The sequence below is a fragment of the Parasteatoda tepidariorum genome, chromosome 4, assembly GCF_982258835.1.
Source record: "Parasteatoda tepidariorum strain Cologne lab strain chromosome 4, Ptep-v5.0, whole genome shotgun sequence".
Taxonomy (NCBI): Eukaryota; Metazoa; Arthropoda; class Arachnida; order Araneae; family Theridiidae; genus Parasteatoda; species Parasteatoda tepidariorum.
The window spans coordinates 321,818-349,362 of record NC_141758.1 but is presented as its reverse complement, the minus strand read 5'-3'; the positions used below and the strand labels follow the sequence as shown (position 1 = coordinate 349,362).

Here is a 27,545-nt window from a genome sequence, read left to right as displayed (position 1 = left end):
GTAGCGGAAACCCTGCATGAAAGACACATTTACCCATTTAAATTTGTAAAAAATGATCGAATTAACAAGAAATATTATTGTATGAATTAAGATCAAAGACAAAAAGAAAATTTAAAATATTTTTACCATAAAGCTTCATTGGTAGTAACAAATGAGATAACGTGTATAACAAGAAAAATGAACAATTGCTGCAAAAACAAAAAAAAAATAAATAAAATTCTTAAATGTAACAAACATTAACTAACAAGCTAATAACTTGAATTGAAAATTTAACAAAATTAATAATAATACTTTCCCAAATGTAAAATCACTCATGAAATCTACAAAATAATGTAAAACTGGTTAGTTGGAAACTCCTCTCTTTTCTCTCCACTGGCTTTCTGCCTACACCAACTTTTCAAATTCCAAGTTGAAAAGATTACCTCATCTTCTGAAGTTAATTCTGGAGGTGAACGGGAACACAAAGAGCTAGTATACTTTCCCTTAGTGTCCCCACCTGGCTCGTGATTCAATCACCCCTTTGATTAATAACTATCTTAACTAAAGGGATTTTTTTTTTAAAAAGATATTTTTTCACATTTTTTCTGATGATGAAAAAATAAGGACTCTTAAGCACCTTAAACCTAAAATAAAGACTTTCAAAGGGTACTGAATTTTAATGATGCAACATCAGATAATCACATTTCAAATATACTATCAGGATTTCACAGCAAGTTTTTTTTTTATATCTCTTTACAATTACCAGAATTAACTATTTCAATTTTATTTTTGATTCAACCTTTTAATTTTTCACTAATAATAATTTTCATTATTAGTACTCTAAATTAGTGCTCTATTAGTACTCTAAATTGCAATACTAGAGTGAAAAAATAAAAATAAAAATCTTCCAAAATATTTCATGAATGTATCGCAGTGAACTGAAAAATAAAGAGATAAAACTCTTAAGGATCTAAATAATTTTTTTATATACATCTATACATGATCACAATATGTATATTATTTTATATATGAAAAAAAGTATAACATGAGTGAAGACAGCACTGATATAAATTTCTATACATTTTTTTCTTTTGTATTGTTTTCCATGTTACAAAATGGTTACATAAACAACACCAACAGTTTATATATGTATATATATATAAAAAAAAAAAACAAATGAGAGATTCGCAGAAAAAACATAAAGTAGCAAAACTCTTCAATAACAACAACAAAATTAACTCTCCCCTTTCTCCACAGGGCATGATATGATCAGTCGTCACGTGGTTGCAAGTGGTTAGGCGCGTCGTCAAACATGTACTTCAGCCTGTAGGCTTCTGCCACGAGGACGCTGATCTCATTGTCACCCCAATGGAGGGTCGGAAGATTCTGTAGTGTTAACATGAGACCCTGTTAATAGAACAAATCTTGATAATAAAAAGACAGAATCAAAGCGAGAACATACACAAACCTCCATATAAAATGCAGTATCTTTTTATTATATTATACCAAAACTTTTACATAATGATGAGGGGTTGAAGTTATGAAAGGAGAAACACATCTAGTAAATGTGATACTTTTCTATTTGTGTAAAGTGGCTACCTTGGATGGGTGCATTTTAATGCCTCATTTTTCTTGTGTCAATAATCAACTATGTGTTGAAGGACAGTATTAAACATTACACAACTGAAATCTAACCAACACTGAAAATTTTAACACCTGCAAATGTGCTAACTAAATCAAGAATTATAAAATAACTATCACAAAATAAAGATTTCAAAAAATTAATTAGGTGCTTGTATTTAAAACTAGTTGTTCTAACTACAAGAATATATCTTAGTTGTAACCTACAATGCATGATGAAATGAAGAGGTAGGAAGGGTTACAAAATATAAGGAGTCTTAACTATCTTTATTGGCTCACAATGTAAAAGTAGTTAAACCTGATTGCGTTCCTAATATTCACTGTTGATGGGTAATGTAATAACATGTTTAAAGTCACTTCACTCGCAGTTATATTTCAACATAAGTTTCCTTTGTAATTTTATTTTACAGTCCTAGTATGATTAGCCTTCATTTCCAGCAGGGCCGGTTCCCGATTTTTAAGTGAAAGCAAAAAAATTTTTGGTTCCCCCCTCCACATTAAGGATAATAATAAACATGTACAGGGTAAAATAAATTTTATTCATAGTTTTAAAAATAAGTCAAAGTTTTCAAATTTTATTTATATTTTATATAAAAATGCTTGGCAAACTATTTATATAATGTATTTTTGTTTAAATTCGATAGGGCGGAAAAAAATAATATCCTATCCTAAGCAATTTCAGAAGAGCAATCAAAATATTAGATATTATATTTACATTTTTATCTACTTATCATTTATGCCTGGTTTTCTCAAATTAAAAGAAAGTATTGTTTGCATACAATTAGAAATCTTACCTTTTTATAATTTGAAATTATTTTATTTGATAATGATAAAAAAAAAATACAAAAAATTGGATAATAAGGTATAACATTTTGTTTTGCTTCATATTTTAACATGCCAAAATACAAGACATGAACGAAATATTGCAAAAAAATAAAAATTGTTCAAATGTATATATATTGGCTTATTCAGATGTTTTATTCAAAAGTTTCTTGCTTGATTATATGAATTCATTGCCAAATATTTATGACAGTACATTTCTTTATTTCATTCATCTAACCCTATTCATATTTTTTCTTCATGGATTGCTTCGCAAAGCATGGTCTTGAATAATCATTTAAAATTTATTGAATAAAGGTAAGAGCAAGGTAGAAATTATAAATATCATACTGATGCTAGCATTTATATTACCAGTTACAACTGATGTATACTAAGTACAAACTTTTAGACACTACAAAAATATGTCAGATTCCAAGGGAAAATTTTTTTTTTACAATAATATTTTACTAATACTAGATATGAAATAACAAATAAATAATTAAACCTATTTTACACTTTTCATGTTTCTTTCAAACTAAACTTGTGAAAAAAATACCCCAAAACTTTTTCAAATTTCCTCCTTTATGTGACGTTCAAAAGGTAATTTATCTTTAAATACATTAATCTTATATTATTGGCGAGGTGTAAGAGTTCTATGTAAAGCAATCCGATTCTACTAAACATTGATAAACTCTAATCATGAAGGTAGGAAAAATTAAAACTTTATTATAAATGCTTAATTTAATTATAAACATTTCTTTTTCACTATTACATTAATGTCTTAACCTGATTTGAATCAAGTTTAGATGCACTTGAAGTTTATTATTAATTGTTACAATGTCAGACCATGAAGTGGAGAGTCTTTGACGACTACCAAAATAGGTGCCAAGGTTAACTAAGATAAATTTTTATTTAAGTCATATAAAAAGTGATCAAATAGACACTTTATTTTAGCAGAAAATCAAGCTATTTTCTTTAATTTTTTCTGATGTAGTGTCTAACAATTATTCCCAAAATACTATAAATGACTAAAATTATATTAGCAACACCTACCTTTTTTCAAACAATCACCTTTTTGTAACTAACATATTGTATTTCTTAAAATGCAATGTCTATGGTTGCTATCGTAAAAAAGAAAGTTTTCAACCTAAATTTTCTGAGTCAGAAAAGGTTATAGCAGTTGACCTTTTTATCAGTGCAGACAAGAACTAAAATCATTTAAATTAAGAAATAATACAAATTTTAGGTTTTTAACACATGTGGTCATGTTTTTGTAAGCTTCAATGTTTGTTATCACCTGAACGAAAATTAAAATCAAGAACTGAAGCAAAATCTAAGCAAAAAAAAGAAAGAATCGTGGCAAAAATAAATAAAAACATGCTTTATGAAAGAAAAAGACAGACCTGGAAATCTTTTTCTTGAAGTAACTCTCGAGACCAGTACATGAGAAATGCTGCACACACATAAAGATGGAAATTGCTAAAACCATTTGCTTCAGACTGCAAAAGATAAAATAGTATTACAGTGATGAAAGATCCTAAAATTATTTAAAATGATGATTTTTATAAAAGATATAGTGACAAATTTGTATTGCCATACAAAATTACATAAAGTTGAATAGTAAAAGAATAATGTGACATTTTTGAGGAGAAAAAAAAATCTTACGCAGAAAATATAATGTTTTAAAGAATAAAAATATTCAAGCTTAGGTATATATAGTTCATATTAATTTTAAATAAACTAAACTGAATTTAAGAAGAAAAATTAAAATTTTCTTAAATATGTTTTGAAATTTCATTTTACTACTGGTATATAATTGATTAACAAAATATATTACATTTTCTTCATTGTAATTGAACCAAAGAACAGATTTTCTTGGATTTTAAAACCAGAATACAACATTTGATCTCTTAACACAAATTTGGGTTGTAGAAACAACTAAAACACATCATTAGCATGCATTTAGATCAATTTTGTATTCAATATATTGCAATAGGACTCAGGTCATTATACGTATAGCATAGCTGCCAACATTGGATTTTTAAAAAAAGGAAGATTTCAAGTCTACTCACGGTCCTTGAGAGAAAGTCATTAATGTAAAGAAACTGGTCAATTAAAAGAATAACTCAAATAATTTGTATATTTAATTAAACAGGGTAAATAAATTTTTAACAACTTAACAAACATTTAATAACATTTGAAGTAAATTACAATCAATGAAATAAAAAAACTTTGTTATAATAAGAGATAGATAGAATTACAGATAAGTAAAAAATTTATATAAATTATTTTCACGTATTATAATTATTTTTTCAAAGATTGATAAGTGCATGCTTTTGCCTTTTTTAAAAATTTGTCATCAAATGAAATTTCATAACATTTTTGATCTTTACAAAAATAATCTGCTTGAATAATTTTTTCAAGCATATCATCACTAAGTGATGACCAAAATTGAGTTCTGGTCTTCTTCACCTGGCTGAAAGCACATTCACTTTCAGCATTTGAATGAGTGAGAGATAGTACAGACAACATGAATTTGGATAGTGTTTCATATTTTTGTTGACCAGTTGCCCTTTTTATTTCTCCTATTCTTGCCCAGTACTTATCCATTTTCTCCTCCTCAACTGATTCTATTATTTTTTTTCCAATTTGAATTTCACAAAACTCCTGCTGCAGTTTGTCAATTATCAAATGTTTTTCCCCATCAGCTACTTGCAACATAATAGGATATCTTTCTATGAAAAACTTTATGCTAGTGAATGAAGCATTTTGAATGTGTCTAATATCAGCTATGGCTGCATGAAACAAAATTTCACTTTGAAAGGGAAATTTCAGACGCATGTAGTCACATATTGTGCAGAAATATTTTCTGACAACTTTAAAAAAATTCTTTTTATCACAATCTGGAAGTGTTCCCACTATTTCAGAAGCTGAATTCCCTACAATCAAGTCAGGATAATTTTTTTTATTTGAGGGCATATTGTAATTGATATCCAAATAAGATTGGCAATCCTGCATAACAGCAGGTTTGACAAATCTTACAAGAATATCCTTCAGAAAACTCAAGAGGACTGACCTAAGGACATGAATTTGAGGTGAGTTGGATTGCAGAAAGGTATTAAGTGTATCAAACAAATTGACAACATTTAAAAGAAATAAGCAATAAGCTTTATTTAAATCGTTAGAGAGAAAATAAAGAAGTCTCTCTTCTCGAGAAAGGATGCTGGAAGATCCTTTCTAAAAATCATATACTTAATCTACTTTCCGCTTTTTACTTGAAGACTCAGGAGAGATACTTCTTGAAGAATTAACACACTTGGCACTATCAATCTGACATTTTTAGGGAATTTTATAGTTAGATAAGGATGAATCACTGACCTTGGACTTACAGCCATCTTTGAAGAAGCTCAATAAGGGTTGCCACTGCTCTATGAGACAAGCAAGACATTTGCCTACTGACAGCCAACGAGTGCAAGCATGCTTCAGAAATTTTTTTTACCTCAGTGTCATGCAACTTCTGAAATTCCCTGAGTCGCTCTTTTCTTTTAGAGCTTTTCTCAAGATAGTAATATACATCAATGAGAAGTTCATCAATCTGAAAAGGAAGCATCGCAGAGCCTTTCTCTGCTGTTAAGTTCCCCAAATGGCAACAACAACCTAGCAGTGCAATATTTTCATTTGCTTTTTGCAATACCGATATTACACCTGCCTTTTGCCCTACCATCACAGGTGCATTGTCAGAACTTAAGGCGATGCAATTTTCAATCGGTATTTGAAGTGATCTAAAATTGCTTAAAATTAAATTCCCAATATTTACAGCAGTAGAGTCTCCTATTAAGACTGGTAGAGACAACAAAATGCACTCAACTTTAGCCTCAGAAGAATTAACTTGATAATTATAAAAATTAACAACAATTGGATATAATTTTGAATCATTATCATTGCTACCATCTAAAGAAATTGTAAAAGGGCTAATTTTAAGTGCTTCTATTACTTTTCTTCTTTTTTTTGATGCGATTTTACGCACAATTGCCGATGTTTTTGTCCTTCCTCATGCATAATTTTTCGCAATTTTTGAGTCTGGAAACATTTTTCTGAACAACTGTCCAGCATGATCGGCACAACTAATTGGCAAATTATGCTCAATTATAAAGGCAGTAAACAAACTTTCAGCCCTAATCACTGCTTCATCATTATCATTCGTCACAAAAAGATCCTTTTTGTTATTTTCAATGGCTGAAAAATTTCTCACATGCTTTGATGTGCCCACATGGAAAACTATATCGCTATGTCCACCGTGCACAATGTGGAAATCAGTTCGACATGGAATACAAAAAGCAAAATCATTGCCTTTTACCGACTTTTGAATAAAATCAAACACTTTTGAATAACTGTCTTTAAAATTTTGATAGTAATAAGTTTTTTTTGACATTATTAAGAGTACGAAAGACCTAGAAAACTGCTTCAAATGAAAACATAACAATCCACTCGAATGCCATTAGATTAGAATATTTACTAAAATATTTTGCGGCTGCGAGTAATTAGTTTTCTCCCTATTCTTCACTGAGGTTACGTTCCCGCTTACACGTTGATCACGTGATCCAGAGGAATTGGATTAGTTCTTCAAGCACGCTAAGTTTATGACGTATTTTGAAATTGTAGCACTGTTGTATCAGATTTTCGCTATAAAGCAAAGAGTGGAAAAATCGGAAGATATTAATTAAAAAACGGAAGATGGAAGAATTTTTTAAAAACAGGAAATCTTCCGGGTAAACCGGAAGAGTTGGCAGCTATGTGTATAGTTTATTAATTTTCCTAATTTCTATTTAAACCAGTGAAAGTGCTGTACAGAATTTGCTCCAAATGTTTCCTCAATTGTATGCAAATTTATAGAAATTTCTCCACAATTTTTTATATATGGGATTAAGAAGAAAAAATAGCAGACGAAGCAGGAATGTCTTTAGGCGTTAGTCAAAGTTTCAGAAAACATACTTTAATAATTCCAGGGGTCTGTTTAGAAGAAATTTGGGTGCGTTAACGGACCCTTCACAACATATCTTTTTATAAAAACGGACCCTTAACAAAATATTTTAACTTAAAAACGGACCCTTCACAAAATAATTTATCTTTCAATGGAACCCTTCACAAATTTGTTTATCTTCATTATTGTTTTGTTAATCGAATAAATCCTTCCCAGGATGGGGGGAAAAAGAAAGACAAATGCAAACGAACTAAGTTTTGTCTTCGGCAGAAGCTCCTTCCTTTATTCGTTCGTAATGAATATTCTGCATTCAGTAGTATAGGCTAAATACCAAATATTTGCATGTTGCATCTCTAAAATAGTAGCAGCAATTGCTGTTTATTTTTTAAAATTTAATTTTTTGAATTATAATTTTTCAGTGTTGAGCATAATCTTGTATGTCTTTACAATTTAAAAACTCTTTGAAGAAGTTTTTTTGCAATAACGGACCCTATTTGCACAAATTCACAAAAGCGGACCCTGGTTGAAAGAATGTGACTGAACATTTATTTTATATTCACAAATGACGAGCAATTTTTCACAATTTTACAAAAACGGACCTTTCACAAAATTTCTGGACAGACCCCTGAATTTCATTCTATTACGATTGGATTGACTGAATTTGTTCGGTGTATTTTATGAAATGGTGCCTGATCATCCAGTAACAGTCAATATGCAAATATTTTTTCAAAAGTTTAGAGATTACCAGATATGTATCCCAGAGGCGTATGGTGCATGCGAGAGGTAGTTCTCTCATGAGAAGGTTATTCATCCACCGGAACGAAAACTGCAGGTACTCAATGGAATGCTTCTTCAGGTGGGTGTGAAGGGGAGCTATGGGAAAAGGAAGGAAAAAAAACCATAAATATTCATTTAAATAAATAGTAATTATTCAAAATGAGCTGCATATAATTGAGTGCTAGATCAATAAAATTGCAATATCAGAACTTGTGTGGCATATTGTATTATGAAACTCTAACAACTTAAATATTTAAAATTATCGTCAATGTCTTTACAAAACAAAAGTTAAAATTAATACAATTATAAATAATCACTAACATGATATACTGGCAGAAATGAAGAATGTATAGCAACTACTTTGGCAATATGCTGATCAAATTAATTTTGCTATTCTATTTACAATTGTATTATGCTAGTAAAAAAAAAAAAAAGACTTTAATTTATTGAATCAATTATTAAATACAATCAAGACAAAAGATTTAATAGTATTCAGTCAGTGGCAGAAACAAAACATGGAAGAGACATCCAATCGATATTAAGATTTAAAAAAAATTTGAAAAATAACATTTATAATTATAAGAACAAAAATGTATCAGTTTGGCCTATTCACTTAAAAAAGCAAAGAAGCATCAAAATATGGAGAGAAGGCACCTTTACTTGTTATAATTGTAAAAAAAATTATAATAAAAAGCAGAATACTCGTAGCTCTATATCTATAATTTATTAACTAAAACCATTATAATTATTTGACATACAAAATTAAACTTTTCAACATGTAAACATGAAGTTCAAGGAAAATATTTTATGATGTATATGTTTTTTGAACAAATTTCATAAAGAGGTTATAACGCATTAAAATACTTTACAATTGAAATTTTTTTTTATTGGCTATGTAGTCTTTTTTTTATTCAATTTTTGCTGAAATCTTCATGAAAATAAATTTAAAATTAGAATTTAGGTTTTTAGTAATATATATATTTACTATGTGAAGACTTTTATATATTTATTTAAATAGGTTTTAATTAACTTCTTAAAGGCATCTAATTAAAAAGTTTTTAAATAACTACTCACATGCTTGAATTTATTAATAGAAAACAGTAAAGGCATTCTTTTTTTCTCTTTTAACAAGTTAAAAGATTTTTATGCTGGTTGTGCCAATTTTTCTATCCATTCAAAAAACAACATTTACTTTTTTCAATTTGCATAATACACACAAAATATTAAAAATTTATTGTAAAATCCTAATAAACATTTCACATTTTAAAACCTTCAACATTATGTCCACAATGCTGTTATTTTAATAAAATAGTTGCCATTGTATGATTTCTTATTTTAAAAAATACAAAGATGTACTGAAGGGAATTCATTGATTCTTTTAAAAATAATTTCAATATTAGAAACTACTGCATAGCCAGTTAAAGGGATAACCTGTGTATTACAATTTGAGTTTATCTTGTCTCATAAAATTCAATTTTGCAGAAAATTTAATATTTTCAAAATGCTGCTTTAAGTAAAACTAAGATAAGAATTTTTTAAAAAAAATCTTTTTCTTCTTTAATTAACAAAATAGCATTTTATTTAAAGATTCCGACAACCGCAAAAACAAAAGTTATGAATTTTAAAAAAAAATAATTCCTACAACTATGAAATATGAACATTTTTTTGCTGATTAAATAAGTTGCCATTTTAGGAATAAATAAAATAAACAAATAAGTGAATGAAGATCTACCATCAATCCTTTGTATGAGCTCCTTCAAGAGGTGAACTTTCTTCTGAATGCCTGGTTGGGCGAAAGTATAGTTATCTTGTATTCCATCGAGAAGCTTTGCCATGCACCAGTAACTGTCTGTTTCAACCTGCTGAAGATAATCCTCATCCAGGGTGCTCACATCGTAACATTCGACATCAGCACCTAGAGGGAAATTTATTTTTATCAAAAGATGTTTTTGCAATACAACAGTTCACACATTGTTACATTTCATCAATTTGAACTTAGATCGCTTTTTCAGAGGAGTCTAACTATAGCTTATCAGTACAACACAACAGTTAACATAGTATGCAATTCAAATGAGCACACTTTTAAGGTACATATATTACTAATATAGGTATATACAATATTAATAAAATTTAACAAAAGTTTTACAAAGAAAAAAAATAAAAGTTACACTTAGAGAAAAGTGAAAAAATAAAAGCAATTAGAATATTATACTTCATAATTAGGGCTGAGCAATAAATAAATATATTGTGAATTATCGACTTAAAAGCATACATCGTCATGTCGATGTAACGACTTCCGTCTCGTGCGAAGCACCCAAATTCAGATTTAAGCCCACCGATATAAGAAGATACTTGCGATTTAACGACATAACATACTTGTCTACACGAACGCTGTTACCGTGCTGATGAAGGCGATTTTGATTTCGTCTGGCTGAGAAGATGTTGATTATGTCCTGCTACAAAAACAATATTTATTTAGTGATGTTGAATCGCAAGGAGCAGCCTTAAAAGCATAGACGTAATGCTTCACTTTTTTATTTATCATTTCCTCCCTCACCTGGGATTTTACAATTCTTCTTGATTATTGTCAGCAGGACATATGTTTTTTTGTGATTGCTGTGCATTTTATTTTGGCAGAACTTGATCATTTTTACTTTTAAGGTACATATATTACTAATATAGGTATATACAATATTAATAAAATTTAACAAAAGTTTTACAAAGAAAAAAAATAAAAGTTACACTTAGAGAAAGGTGAAAAAATAAAAGCAATTAGAATATTATACTTCATAATTAGGGCTGAGCAATAAATAAATATATTGTGAATTATCGACTTAAAAGCATACATTGTCATGTCGATGTAATGACTTCCGTCTCGTGCGAAGCACCCAAATTCAGATTTAAGCCCACCGATATAAGAAGATACTTGCGATTTAACGACATAACATACTTGTCTACACGAACGCTGTTACCGTGCTGATGAAGGCGATTTTGATTTCGTCTGGCTGAGAAGATGTTGATTATGTCCTGCTACAAAAACAATATTTATTTAGTGATGTTGAATCGCAAGGAGCAGCCTTAAAAACATAGACGTAATGCTTCACTTTTTTATTTATCATTTCCACCCTCACCTGGGATTTTACAATTCTTCTTGATTATTGTCAGCAGGACATATGTTTTTTTGTGATTGCTGTGCATTTTATTTTGGCAGAACTTGATCATTTTTACACCAATAAATCTTCAGTTGTTTTTAATTATGAAAAATTAAAACAAAGCCTACATTTATTTTTAATCGTTTATATTTTTATCTTAATTTTTTAAAAGCAATGTTTTTTTTTTCTTAATTATAAAAACACTTGATACTTAAGAGTATTTTGTTAGTTTTGCTAGCAATTTTCTCTGAAGTTTTTAAGAATTTCTCAATCTATAAGTTATTATTTTTATTTTATAAATATTTTGTTTGTTATTTTAATGTTTTTTTGTTTAGATAAAAACTAAGCAAAACTTTTTATGTTATAGAAGCATTTTTTTAGAAGTAGCATTTTCTTTTGTTACTGATTTATTCCTTTTTATCTATTTTTGATTGATTTAAGATTTCTAATTGCATAATTTTGATATTAATAAAAAAAATTGAATTTATGTTATATTGCGATGATATTTAAAAGACGACATAAGGTTTCTTACATCTCCCTGCCCTATTCACGATAAAATTGAATTGACTTCTTGGAATCGATGTTTCAGTTTTTAGGATAAATTTAAACTCGCATCCCTTTATCTGCATCTTTATTTGATCCTCTAAAAAATTTTCATTAGCAACATTTAAGATTTGTTTTTCATGTCCTTTTCTATAGGGAAAGTTTCACTTCTTAGATCAGTTTATTTTCTCACCAAGTTGAAAACTCTTTCAGATGTAGTATTGAATCATAGATTTACTCCAACTCTTGTTAGTTATTAGAAAACATATTTTCCAGATCTTTAGAGTCTAGACTTCCTCAGAGTCTAAACACCAAATGACATTAGACACACACGCATAACAACTAGCAAAGAAAAAAAAGGGGGGGAAGGAGATACAGTGTTTTCACTACAGCGCGAGAATCTCGCATATTATTTTCTTTTCTCGCATTAAAAAATGATTACCGCGAGAAATTCGCGCATTCTACAAATCAATTTCAAAATTCGCTAATTTCTCATATTTTAGAAAAAGCTTCGAATTACGCCATTTAGAATAAAATCCGTTTCACATTTCTTCTTGGATCTTCATTATTTTCAACATCTGCCCGTTATCTAGCTTCCCTATTTACCAGTATTGCTCAGAACCTTTTCGAACAACAGAACACAACCACGGAACCCCTTTCAGAACACATTTCTCTGCAACCACGTGTTTACCGTAGGTAAGGTTTCTTCATGTGAGACGTTCAAATTTTTTATGCACTTATGTAGGATGGACAAATACCTTTTAAAGGCAAAATCTTCTATGCTGATGCACCAAAAATATTCAATGCTTTAAAAAATAGAAAACGTTAAAAATGTATTATAATTAAAGAAATGATTTTTTTTTCAAGAGTTTTTGTGCTTTTTTAGTTTTTAGAAATCTTACTTAACTTCTTGAAATCTCACCCTATTTGAGAAAGGGTGAGAAATTCTCACCCATTTTTTTTCTATGATGAAAACACTGAGATATAAAATAGGTGTGAGGGGGCAAAAGATCAATCTAAACCAGCCTGGATTGAAGAATAACCCAGATGATATTATTACGAAAGTAGATAAGGGGGATCTAATTGTAGTTTTAAACTAAGTTAAATATCTAGAGGAATTTCAAAAATTAAACGAGGAAGACCCATATAAAGTAAGATCCTAGTATTAATGCACTACAATAAAAACGAAGTGTTTTAATAATCATTTAAAATGCATGCTCTCTTACACCTACACTGTGCTACATTTTATGCTTTATCTAAAGTTCATGAGACAAAACACATTGTTTCTAATATCCGCACCACTTCTTATAAATTAGCCAAGCATCTTGTTTCAAATTTTATCTGCACTTCTTAGAATGAATAATTTTGCAGTTTAAAACTCATATAAATTTATTAATTTAATGAGCATTTAATCCTAGTGAAAACATGATGATCTCTTTCAATCTAAAAACTGTTCCCCTTAAGGGTGCCATAAACTGACTTATAACAACATTTCCACTTTAGTCAAGTTGAGCTAGAAATCTAGTTTCACTTTTAATGATAAATTTCATTGAATGATTGGTGGCAAAGCAAAAGGTAACCCTCTCAGCTTTTAAGTGGCCTGTATATGCACTATTTTGAAATGAAACTCCTTCATAAATAGATAACTCAATATTATGAATTCTATAGATCCTTGTATTCAATTCATATTTGAACAGTCGAATGTTTATTATTCTTAGATATTCTCAGAAATGTGATGAATTTCTCATTACTATTTATCAGAAGCTGTTTGTGGTTTCACTCCCTCCTCATAATCTTTCATTCCATCCCCCTAACCAAAAAGACAGCAGCTTTAGGATGTTTACAGTGTTTCTAAAATTTGTTCTAATAGTTATCTTATCTATGAAGAGCTCATTTACATTAAAGCTATTGCTGCTGACCGTGAATTTCTTGCTTGTATTTTCCCTTTCATTTAACAATTAATTGTTTATCTGAAAATCAGACCGATAAGATTTTGAATAAATTTGAGTCATTTTTCTCCTTTTAATTAAATTAAATTTCACCAACCTATAACTGATATTAATAGCAGCAGCATTTATCACATTTTATGTGTGTATGATAATATATTGGACTTAAGCATGAATGACATGTCAAAAATCAGGATATTAAACAATCCCCTACATATTTTGAATTTCAATCATAGGTTAGAGTTTTGTAGCACTAATCTACCGGATTTAATTTTTGGGACCACTTTGTACATCTTTTTGCTTTTCTAATGTCATTATAATATGTTCATTTCTGTATTTGATTTGAGCTATAGGCACATTGTTTTTTGCTTTAATTATTGATATGTTGAAATAGCAATATTAAGGAATTTTAAGAGTATTTTTATAACTGCTTGATATGGGGTTATTTGGAATAGCAGTTTCAAGCGGAACAGTTAAATTTACTCTACCTGGAATTGTTAGAAAAAAGTTTTTATTTTATTTTTTATATACAGCTTTTTTCACTTTTGAAAAAAATTAAATGAGAAAAATGTATTATGGAGAAATAGAATAAATTGAATTAGGAGTGGAGCAATTTTATATAAAAGCATTTGCGATTGGAAAACAGTATTAAAATGAAAGAGTGTTGTAAACTCACCAGTAGGTATGTAGTCTTGCAAGAATACAACAAAAAAGGGTGTCACCAGATCATTCATTCCTTGAACATAGCCACTGGCAGGATGACGAATAGCCAGGATGTAGAGTATCCTTTCAAATGCCTATACACACACACATTAATGTAATAATAATATGTCACAGTTCAAGTACCATAAAAAAAAAACAACAAGATTCTCACTTTCTGTACAATGTCTTGTTGAAACAACGGAACTAGCGGACTCATTCTGGGCACGTCTATGTGGATCTATAAAACAAAACACTGTATCAAGCAGTATTTAGAAAAACAAGGATTTGCATTTTTAAGTGAATGAATGCAATACAGCTCAGTTACACTAAACTCTTCACTTACTTACCATAACATGCTTTAATGTCAAACCATTTTTTGATACCAATTTATTATTTTTATTGAACAGGTGTAATAATGAAAATCATCAAGGAAATCGGTCATAGCTGCTAAGACTATCGAATCCTTTGTAATGATTTATCAATGAGAGAGTTTCTTTTAAAACCTTTTCTCCCAATTATGTATTTTAACATCTTATTGCTAACCATAAGTTTTTAAAAAATTTAATCAAATTTTTTTTTATTCAGTTTGTCTTTTATATAAATATGTTATGGATCTGTTTAAAATTGGCATGCACTTATTTAAAGATATTGGAACTGCCATCTTAGACCACCCCTTCACATGTCAGAAGATAAGCTTAGGATTAACAAAGAAAGCAGGATATTTGTAGCTCTGATCAGAATCACATTGGAACTGCATTAAAAGATCATTTTTATTTACCTAGAACACTCTGCTCACCAACCTCTTTATTCATCGATTTTTACCCTTTCTTAAAAGTCAATATTTTTCAGAAAAAATCATTTTGTTTATAAATACATAATTATTATAATTAAATGTATGAATTAATCACAATGAGTTGAACAATTACCTGGAAACTCAAATGCTTTAAAAAAACAATTAATAAATGATAAATAATTGTTAACAATTTATAATAATATGAGATATAAAAGTTCAAATTGGAATCTGCTTCTATCTCTGTTGAGTATTTTATTTAAAATTTTGAGATAAGTAATAAGATTTAAAACTTGCAACATCTAATTATTTACTCTTTAATTTTTTATTTTATTTAACCTTTTTTCTTCTTTTTTCTCTGTTACTTTTTGATATCCAGCTTACAAAAAGAAATCAAGAAAGAAATAAAACTTTCTTCAATGAATAAATAATCACAAATTAAAACAAAAAGAATTTTTTTTAATTATAAAATATATAACTTTCCCCTCTCTCTTTCCTCCTCTACATTGAGGTGCCAGCTGGATCCGATATTTTCCCTCTGGCAGCTCAGTACTTCACACGAAATTTTATCACTTAAGTCAGCGATTTCCAATTTTTTCTGGTTATAGAACTCAAGCTTCTTCCAGTGGAATCCTAACGTCATAATTCAAGCAAATAAAGACAGCTGAGAATATTAATCATTAAAAGACTACTTCATTTTAACTTTTAGACTTTTTATATTTAATCAGATGAATGAAATTTTTTTATTGTTCGATCATTAAAAAATCTTTCATTTAATTTTATGTTTGACAGTTGAATTCACAGATGAATCTACTCCAGATAAAAACTTATTTCTTCATTAAAGATTCTTTTTTTTTTTTTAATTTGAAAAGCGCAATGTTAAACAGTATAGTATTTTTTTTAGAAATGAATGCCCTTTTTTTTAAAAAAATTTTAATAATTGTAGTTAAAAAATTATACATATTTCATTTCTCTTATTTTAAGAAATGAAAATTCTCTTACTCTATAAATTCTGTTACTTTAAATATAAATTCATTAAGGCAATTAAAATAATAAATAAATTATGGATTGTTAATTATATCTAAATATAATTTCAGATTCCACAAATGCTAAAAAAAAGCCTGTTGAAAAATTTTTTAACTATTAAAACCCCTTTAACTCTACCACGGGATTTTATAACTTCATGAAACACCATTTGGGAACCGCTGACTTAATCTATCGCTAGCGTTCGAAAAGCCAAAAAAATAATAAATTTATTGCTTGAAAGCAATAAAAAATTGCAATAACTTTTAAAAAATTGGTATTTTGGAAAAAAACCCTAAGTTCATGAACAAAAATAGTCCTTTCAGTAAAGCTAAAAAAAAAATGCTTATTTCTCTTTAAAAAAAAGGAATAACATTGTTTTTCTGGTTCAAACCAGGTTTTTTTGGTGGTTTAAATTTGGTTATTATTAGTTTATTTAAAACAAATGTTTAAATAATACTTATGTTCTAAATTAAAATAATTAAGTTATTATGAAGTATAATCATGAAATTTTCCATCCATTACCTAATATTATCAATAAATATTTAAAAAACATTAACTTTCCGACAATAAAAATAACATGATAAAAAAGAATAGCTGAAGATTTTGAATATGCTAATTAATTATTTTACATTTCATACAACATACAAATAAAAAATTAATATCAAATTGATATACAGTGCCCGCCGTTTATTAAAATCACTTTTGTTTTATGCTCTTTTGATTTTATTAAGCGGCTGATTTTATTAAGAGGCGATTAACCATTTGAAAAAAAATAAAAAATTTTACGATATATTCTAAATGCACACACTTTAAAAGCTGAAATAGTGACCACATTAATGCTTTATTTTAACTAACTTAATTATTTTAATAAAGTAAAACCCTACATAAGATTAAATTTACAAAAGTTTTGCAAGAAACCGATCAATGGTTGCTTGAGTTGCAGTATTTAAAGTTAACGTTTCAACATCATTTGAGAGTTTATAGAAGTTTTTACAGTTTTCGATATTCCTCCTCTTTGTTCTAAAGCTTGCCGCAATACATTAAGTGCTTTTCTGACTTCCATTGAAGATGGCACCGATGAGTTTATTTCATCTTCTGAGTCTGATTCCTCCATTTCTTAATGGGAAATAACTTCGCAATTTTTGATGTCTGTAACAATTTCAGAATCAGATTTTTCTCCTGATGTTTGCAGGTTATTGTCAATAGCTACGTAACGTGAAAAATTCTCGTCCATTTCATTTTCTTCCTTGCTGATCATTTCTTCGAAACAATTATGAGCCCCATCTCAATCTCCATTGAAGCTTCACGTTGACAACATTTAGGAAGCTTATCATAGTTTTGCAACACTTCGAATTTATCTTTAAAACTCAAACCCTTCCTTTTTGGCATGCTGATAAAATTTAACACCAAACGAACTTAAAAATGATATGTGCTCTAACTCTAACTATAATTTACTCAAACGGCTTGAATAATATGGAACATGAGCACAGACAGTTTTTGGAAATCTATTCATGTTCTCTGTTAAGATAGATAACAAAAGAAACTTCTCTCCCTTCTATGGTTCATTCAATAAAAAGTAAGATAAGAATTCGACCCCCTGTTGAGTGAGATAGGTTTCTCCAAACTTCATTCAAGTCAAGGAATTAACATTGATTTCTATGAACTCGCCGCTTACCACCCACATTTTTCCTTAACTCTTACACTATGTATATCACAGAAAAGTGCTAACCACACCTGTTTCACAGGTTTGTGAGTAACTGTTGCTTCTTCTAAAAAATCTTTAAACTTCGAAAAAATAAAATTTTATAAATAAGAACAAAAAAAGCTGGAATATTGTACCTTTGATTTATTATGTAGTCAAAATTTTGATTTTAAAAAGCGGCGGCATTGATTTTATTAAAGGATGTTTTTAACATGTATTAATATAGTAACTATTCGGTTTTTGCCGATTTCATTTTATAAAGCAGCTGATCTTATTATCCGGTGATTTCATTAGCGGCGGGCACTGTACTACTAATGTATGTAAAAACCAGTTTCCCTAAATTTGTGAGTACACATGAAAATATCATACTTAAACATTATTTAATGTCATTAATTTATAACATTTGTATCAAAATACTTTATAAAATTTTCCAATTCAAGTCATCACTTTTGATGTGCTTGAGTTGCCATGATTTCATCTTAAATTTCTGTCGATTTCCAATCATTTTTCAGAAAGCTATCTATTGATTTTTAAAGTTTGAAGCTCTTAATACAATGTTATTATGACACAGAATTTGATTTACTATTTTCTGACACACTATATTCGCAACGATTCCGCCATAAATAAACATAATTTTACGACCATCTCCAAAAAGTTTTTTAAATTTCAATGTCATTACAACAAACAAATTTTGCATTTGAGCTTGCTGATTGTTTTGCCGCTGTTTAGATACTGTTTTCACAACAATTTCCATATTTTTTTTCTTCAAAATTACATGCAAATTTAAATTTGAGTTAAAATTATTTGACAAGCTTGGTTCGCAACGGTTTAAGATACATTCACCCCATTTTTTAAATGTTTTTCTATAATTATCACTTTTTTGGCCATTTCTACATAGCTTTTAAAATGTTGATGCTTTTAATATGATGTTATTATGGCACACAAATTTAAAATGTACTTTTAACCATCAGTTTGGAATGATCTCATCATCTAATTTTTGAAATTCCAATGATTTGAGAGACAAACAAATATAGAATTCCAGATATATTCACCACATTTTCCAAATGTTTTTCTATAATTATCACTTTTTTGGCCATTTCTACATAGTTTCAATAAAAAAACGTTAAAAAAAAAAAACTCTATTAAGAATGTTGAATGAATTAAAGAAGACTAACCTGCCTATAAGTCTCGTGATGACCTTCCTCATCCCGCATGTCATAATACCGACTTATAAAGGCCAAATAATCTGCTTTTCTTCTTTCAAGAAAGGGCTTGCGTCTCTCAAAGCATGTTGGTAAATAGCCCTATCATTAATGTTACAAAAACATATTAAAATAGTAAAAGAATAAAAACATTTTTGCTTCGGTAACACATTTATGTAGTTGAACAAGCATAAATTTGTTTTGAGATTCATCACGCAGATTTAAAAAACACTTTTATATTTTTTTCTCAACTATTTTCATTTATTTTATACATTGAAATGTTTATCTTAAAAATAACTTACTTTAATTAAAAATTTTAAGAAGTATAATTGATAAAAACATTCCAAAAGAAATACTGAAGGCATGTTTGTATAGTTTAAGCTTATAATAATTTCCCTGGATATCCAAAGAAATAATTGCTCCACTGCCATTTGGAAAGATTTAAAAAAATATCAGAAAAAAAAAGCAAATAAAGAACAACAATCTTTAGATTAAAAAAGCTCTTACTACCCTACACATTTTAGATCATCGAGGCATTAAAAGAATTTTGTCTTAGTAAGAAAACAAATACAATAAATTTTATAAAACAAAATATGATGCATGATTTTTTAAAATTATATTGAGAGACAAATTTAATGCCTAAACTTCACTCATCAAATTTTTTTTCCTTTCCAGAATAGCAGTGGTTTCCAAAGCATCCTGAGGTGCCTCAGTCCCATGGCAGAATTGCGTCGACGCCGCGACACTGTCGCAGAACGTTACAGAATTTTTGCAGAAAGATTTTTAATCTGGAAAGGGAAAAATGTTGGCTACATAATTTTTCCAAAAAAAAATTTTTTTCTGCAGAATTTTTTTGTCTTTCTTGTCTGTTCTTCTTGCGCATCAGAGAGGAAAGAAATAATCATTATTTTTCTCTTCTCATTTGAGATTTTTAAAAAAAAAAAAAAAAAAAAAAAAAAAAAAACGGTAATAACTAGCTTTAGTAAGAATACAAAAAGTTCAATTTAATTGAAAAAAAAATTCATAAAATCTGTATGGCATACATTTAAAAAAATAAAAAACAAGGGTGAAAATTTCAGGTGAAGTAATACATACTGCCAAAAGTTTCCAGGTGACTGGTCGCACTGTAGCCGGTATACCAGACCAACTTAATTTCCTTAGCTCCTCTGAAAAAATAAAATATTAGATACAATTAAAAAAATAACAGTTAATTTATCGTTACACCCTAGGATTAAAATACACAAACCAACACAGCTTCCTTGATACTTTCAGGTTTACTAGATTCTTAAAAAAAAAAAATTTAGAATTTTTTTTCATAATTTTTAAATTTCTATTTAATAAAATATTAAGGACCATAAAATCAGCATTATAAATAACTTAAATTTAAATAAATCTTAAAGTTCCTAAATTAGTTTTAAAGATTAATCAAAAATTTAATTTAGTCTTATACATTGTTGCACTTTTTTAACATACTCATTTAAAATAATATTAATTTAAAACATAAAATTGACGATTTATATTTAGACAAATGCAATTAGGCAAAATATATAGAAAACAAATTAAATAATAGAATGTGAACTAAATGTGCATAATTTATATTTTTAAAATTATTTATAACCTATTTTTTACAAAATTCTAGTCTTATGTCAAATTGAAAGACAAATGTTTTGAAATATTAACAAAAAGAAATTCAAATTTAAGGAAAAAACGAGGTAAAACTTCTTCCTCAGAGTCTTAAAATAGCATTGGTAATGTTGCTATTTAGAGAAATGCTAGAATGCAAAGCAATCTTTAATAGAGCTTTCTTAAAAAGATAATATTAAATTTCTAACAACATAGTCATCAAGTCATAGATGCTTGAAAAATAAAATATTACTACTGAAATAATTTTTAAAAATAAACTGTAATTAAATATTTAGAAAGATGTTTAATTATTTCCTTGAAAAAGAAAGGAGAAAACTTTCCTTGTCTTATTCAAAACTCTTATAGAAAAATAATAAGACTTACTCAAATCAGTGTTTTGACTATTTAACAGTTTGTTGAATGCCTCAATCCTGGCAGCTTCACGCTCAGTAGAGGAGCCAGCAAGGTTGGAGATGTTTGGAGTGCCAAAGAGGGAGGACTGTTTTTTGAGAGTCTGGCGGATCCCGATTCCTGGACCATGGTGGTGACCCTCTTTATGGGAATTTTCCTCACATCTTGGAGAGTTACCTTCATGCAAATTTAAAAAAAAAAAAAATTAACCTTGATTTTCTTCATTATTTGTGACTGGTTGGATTTATGATTTGTTTCTTGGTTGGACGTGCACAAGCAAAGGTCATCAAGAAAGTTAGATCTCCATTAACTTTAATTATTATTATTTTTTTAAAAATATGTTATTTTAATTTTATAACTATCCTTGAACAGCCAACCCAATTTTTGGGTTTCCGACTACTAATGTTCCACTCTGTAGTCTTGTAATTTTGAACCCAATCCAGAAGACAAGAGAACTCCGGGGTCAAGTATTGGGAGAATTTGCCTTTGTGGAGGACTTTTTGATGGAATTAACCAGCATTTGCGTTACACGGACAGGAAGACCACGAGAACCTCCGCCAGTTAGCCTGATGGCAAAGGCCGTCTACCACTGAGGATATTTCATGTCAGCACTGTGGTCGGTGCAAGCCGGATGCGGATTCGTTTCGGCCAGTTATTGTTGGAGATTCATTTCATGGGAAGGCCAACGCTCTATCCCCTGAGCCATTGCGGCTTAAAGAAGAAAGAAGAAAAAAAAGGGAACAAAATGGACATTAACTAAAAAATTTAATAAAACAAAAGTTTTAAAAAAGAGTTACATTTCCTTACATGCAGCTAACCGAAAACTACCGACAACACATTTGTAGGTATATAAAAACTTTGCTGACAATAAATTCACCATAGAAGAAATTAGTTGCATTTCAATTCAATAGTCTTCCAGCTGAAAGTTAAGTGTCAAAAAGGGTAATTAATTAGAATTTAAGTAAGTGTTATGATGGGTTAGGTGATCGGGCAATACCAATTGTGGCACAAATTAACTATATATAATTGGCATAGTATATTAAAATGAATTAATTTTTAGTGACAGATTTAATTAATTTTATTAGGAAAAATCACTATAAGTGGTTTATTGAAATATTTAAGATTCTTAAAACTAGGAATCTTCGCTTTTAAAGATTAAAAATATTTTTTTAATTAGTAAGAAATTATTCTGAAGCTTCAGACACTTTATTTATTTATCATTATTTTTTATTTTTTTTTATTTATGTTTTACCTTAGAAGTCTAAAACACAAATTGTTTGTATTTATAGCATTTTCTTGGTACAGGGTTCCCACTCTATGATGAGATTGAAATTCAAGGACTTTCCAGGACTTTTCAAGGACCTCAACAAAATTTTCAAGGACCTTAATCTAAGACCAATTTTAAAAATTATTCTCTTCTATTTTACTAGAAGCAACAATGCTTGTTGTGGCAATAATTAATTTCAAATATAATACCTAAACGCTTTGCCTATAAAGAGAGAAGAAAGTATATGTATTATGGATTAAAATTTATATTTTTTTAAAAACAACCCTACTGGTTTTACATATTAATTCACAAAATCATTTTCAGCACAATCTATAACTAATGGTAATGAGGTGTTAATGGTGAAATCCTTTAATCCTGTGTATTTCCATGTGAACGCTGCATGAAAGACAGAGCTAAATCTATTCCATATTCCATGACTATTCCATAACCCCCTCCTCTCCTCTATTAAACATCGTTTCTGAAATTATTCATCCATAATTTACACAACCTTCTCGAAATGTTATGCAGAAATAATTCTTTCTGAAAATAAAAATTAGAAGGAACATATCCCATTTTCACCATGTTTAAAAGCATTATTTGTTATGTGTAATCCACAACGGCCAATGAATATGACCTGGTGGGAATATTTCTCTTTTAATTCACACTGAAGCTTCTAATAGAATTTCCAATTGACATAGGGTCCATCCATGGATAATTGAAGTATTTCAGAGAGCTTTTAACCATCATCCATGCATTTGTAAAAAGAGGACAAAATATTTTCTGCAGTTCCATGACCCATAAATTGGGAGGTAAGATACTTAGTGCAAACTTTATTATCAATTCCTTACCATAATGTCCATCTGCTTAGATTGTAGAGACAGATTTAACGTCTCATCAAAGAGTACAGTGTAGCAATCAACATTCTTCAGCTCATTTATAAGAATCCCTTTGAAGTATAGTGCCTATCCAAAGGAGCCCAAATAGGCTCACTTTGCGGCATTACAAAAAAAATTTTCTCGCTATACAGCTATCAGCAAACATTTTGGAGAACAATTTACTAATCCCTTCACAGGAGTTACATGAATAATTACTAGTGATGCACTTCAGATTCCAGAGAATTTCAGCATCAAGCACATTCCTTTGACCAGATAAGAAGACAATGTTACCTCGGCCACTAAAGTTTCTGTTTCACATGGGGCACACAATGTTGAAGGCGTAGTTACACCATTTGAATTAGATGTTGATGTCTTTGGAAAAAGAGAACTCAGGGCATGAGTCTGCTCTTTTGTTTTACCTTTCTTTCATGTGTGATTTCAGAGCAGATTCTTCCATTTTCGCGATATCGATCTACTTCATGCATAATCGGCACTTGGCTCTGAACTTCTTTTCCGGCATCGATAAAATCCATTCTTTATAAGCTTGATTAGTCGTCCATTGGAGATTAAAATAGCACTTCCCAGGCATAACTAGTCTAAACTACATAACACAAATACAAAGCCATGCCTTTGCGAATACGCTTTACAATAAAGTTTTGAAATGACGCAAACATAAGGACAAGTGCTGATGGTAAAACGGCAAATTTATTGAAAACTAAAAGGTACATATTGTTAAGAAATTCGAGAGTATTCCAGTTTCGATAAGAAAAAAGAAGATCTAAGCATATGTGAAAGATGAAGTGGAGTCTCACCCCGAACGTATTGATTGTCTGCTGTGCTCCGCGCGCTTGGCCGACACCAAGACGCTAGGCCCGGTTAGAAACGGTGGCGTTAAAAACCACGTGAGAGAGCTCGGGAACAAAACAGAAAGAACGAGAAAGATCCGCGGGTGTTTTATTTATTTATTTATTTTTTTTTACGGCAGGCACTGAACTTGCGTTCTTCGCCTAGGAAGATGCCGGAGTTGTTACTCATTTAACGTTACCCAGTGGGCACCTGTGAACCTAAATCACGGAGGCGAGCAACATTACCCACGCCACACTGCCACATACCCGTTTATAGGGTGGGCCACATTCACACATCACAATAGAGAACACACACACAGAGAGAAACATCCATGCCCTGAGCGGGATTCGAACCCGCAACCATTGACTTCACAGTCAGGCACGCTGACTGCTCGGCCACCTAACCGGCGACAGCTCTGTATCAAATATTTTACCCAGGGTCCAGTTTTGCTCCTCTTATGCCCATAATTTCATTAAAATAAAAGAAATAAAAATCCCCTGAATATAAGTAAGTAAAAACTCAACAACTCAAAAGGGTCATCGGCAGTATTGGACAAACTCAAGGATCTATCAAGTTTTTCAAGGACCTAAGACATTTTTCAAGCACTTTCAAGGACCTAAATTTAGCAAAAAAAAATTCAAGGACTTTCAAGGACTCTCAAGGACCGTGGGAACCCTGTGGTAACATTGTAAGAATAAGTCTCATTATTGAAGGTTCTTTTTAAGGCAATTTTAAAAGCTTTTCACTTTTTCACATTGCTTTAAAAGAGGTAATGGAAATTAAGGTTTCAAATTTAAGGCCCCAAGCATATATATAAAAGAGAAAATAAATGTACTTAATTTTTTTTTTCTTTCTTAATGTTGTAACTTATAATGAATTATTGTTTTCATTGATTTTGAAATTTATTTGACTAAGCACTACATTTATTAGAAAACTAAAATTGCAAGTCAATCTCATTTGTATAAAAAAAAAAACAACAACATGCCTTTATTTGATATATTAGTATAAAATATTACCTACAATTGCAAAACATTGGTAATTTTATCTAGGATCCAGGTAGCAGAATCTGTGCAGCACCATAGCAGGCACTGCATTGTCTAAAGATTAAATAAAGAACCTTGGGGAAAAAATCAGGGCCGGCAAGTTAGGAAAATACCTGTTTCTCCCAAGTATTTTCTTCAAGAAGTTAAAAGAAATTCAAACTAAGTAAGACAGTCACCATGACATTGCAGTAAATAACTGTGTGTAAGCACATTTGTGAACAGATTAAAAAAGGCTGAGGAGTTGGTTTCATAATTAAAATTAAATGGACAAATCCTTACAGCAGATTCGATATAAAACGTTTACGAGCTAAATAAAAGAATAGATATTTTGATACACATAAGTAGGATATTGCGTTTTTTTACATATAATTTTTATGTGTTTAAATTTTATTATTTTATAATTAAATGCATAGTTTTAAATATTTTTGGAATTGTTCAAGCCTCATTATTAGTTTAATTTTCTTGAATACGGTTTTATTATTCCTGAACAGTTATTAAACATTATATATATCTGTTTACTGAAGATTAAGAATGGTTTCAAGTGCATGCATTTATAAAATGTAGGGAAGGAGGTACATCGAAGATATAGAATATGTGATTTAAATGGACAATAGTATAATGTTTATTTTCTTCAATGATGATAACCAAATTTCATCATTAAAATTCTTTTAAGCACCTCTGGAACAACAAATTCTTCTCCAACAAATTGCAACTTCTTTAATCAATAGAATTTCATGATGAATGGGTGCTTATGTTTTATTTATGTCTGCAACATGTTATGCCCATAAGTTCTAAAGACTATGAACACTACTGAAGACCTTTAATATTTTACAACCCCTTTGGACTAGAAAGATAAATTGCGTCGGATTGCTTATAGCCATGGATGAATTTTAGATTTACAAATGACATTCGGAAATTGTAGATATGTTTCAACCCGTGGTGCTTTGGATTGTTCCGTCAGTGATTTGTTCTTACTCCGCCTCATTCAAGGAGAAATATCATTCATTACAGTTTGGATTTAATTACTTCAGAAACAAAAAAAAATTCTATTATCAAAACAAAAAATTTTTTCAGGCAAAAATGATCAAGATTTCCCTTATCCCCTAAAACAAAACATTTTACAGATTTATTGTGCAAGATTTTCCCTAGCTTCTACCGAGGAGCACTTGTATCGATTTTGTGTCACTTGGATATACATTCTCTGATTAAGATGGTTAAATAAAATTAATTAGCTCTTTTTAAAATTGTGTGCCTGTTTGTCCTGCTTGCAAAACTACCACCCTTTGACTTATTTATTTATATATATGCTCGATACAACCGATATTTCATAGCCGATATTCAGTTAATACAGGCCATATATAGAATTGTAAGATTTACCCAATATTTTAAAGCTGCTATACAGCCAATGTGGGTCATATATATAATAGCTCGATTCATCCAACATTTTATCGCCCCTATCTCGCCAATATCAGTCCTATACAGATTTGTTAAGTTCAACCGATATTTTATATTCCTTATTCAGCCTAGGCTAGTTCAATATAGAAATGTTCGACTCAACCGGTGCTTTATAGCTGTTATTCAGTCAATATAAACCTTACATAAAATTGCCCGATTGACCAGATATTTTATAGTCGTTAAATAAAACCAAAATTTAAAATAATAAATGCTTTTCTCTAAAATCATATTTGTTTTCAAATATCACGGGCATCGGGCCATGAAATTTGCTAGCTATCAATATAACTCGATTGCTACTTTTACAATAAAATCAAAACATGCAGTGCTCTTGGTAACTCAATTTTCTAATATCAGAGCTTGTCATTTTGACCTATGTGAAAATATTTTATTTTATAAACAACCGACCCAATTCTGGGTTTATGACTACCAATGTTCAACTCCGTAGACTTGTAATTTTGAATCTAATCCAGAAAACAAGGGAACTCCTGGATCAAGCATTGGGAAAACTTTGCCTTTTTGATGGAACTAACCCGAATTTGCATTTCATGAAGTGGAAAACCACAAAAGCATTCCATGGTTAGCCTGACCATAAGGGGACTCTAACCCATGATCCATTTACCTCTCAGGATACTTTTTGCCAGCTCGCACCGACTCAGGTGTGGAATTTGTATCAACCATTGCTGATATTCGAACCCATTGAAAGGCGAACGCTCTACCTCCCGAACCACAACGGCTCTAAGCTAAAATTTTTGTAGTTATCATTTC

At 29.7% G+C, this 27,545-nt stretch overlaps 1 protein-coding gene across 1 annotated transcript in view; it reads right to left on the bottom strand.

Annotated features, from left to right (window-relative positions):
- Positions 1-941: 941 nt before the first annotated feature.
- Positions 942-27,545, bottom strand: part of Tbc1d22 (TBC1 domain family member 22) — a 42,563-nt gene continuing 15,959 nt past the window's right edge. The window contains exons 5-13 of the mRNA XM_016051055.5: positions 21,268-21,471; positions 20,356-20,426; positions 19,234-19,362; positions 14,713-14,778; positions 14,515-14,635; positions 9,930-10,112; positions 8,166-8,293; positions 3,843-3,938; positions 942-1,386 (exon numbers count right to left, since the gene is read on the bottom strand). Of these exons, the coding sequence (XP_015906541.2) occupies positions 1,249-1,386; positions 3,843-3,938; positions 8,166-8,293; positions 9,930-10,112; positions 14,515-14,635; positions 14,713-14,778; positions 19,234-19,362; positions 20,356-20,426; positions 21,268-21,471 (1,136 nt within the window). The 3' untranslated portion in view covers positions 942-1,248. The remainder of the gene's footprint in view (positions 1,387-3,842; positions 3,939-8,165; positions 8,294-9,929; positions 10,113-14,514; positions 14,636-14,712; positions 14,779-19,233; positions 19,363-20,355; positions 20,427-21,267; positions 21,472-27,545) is intronic.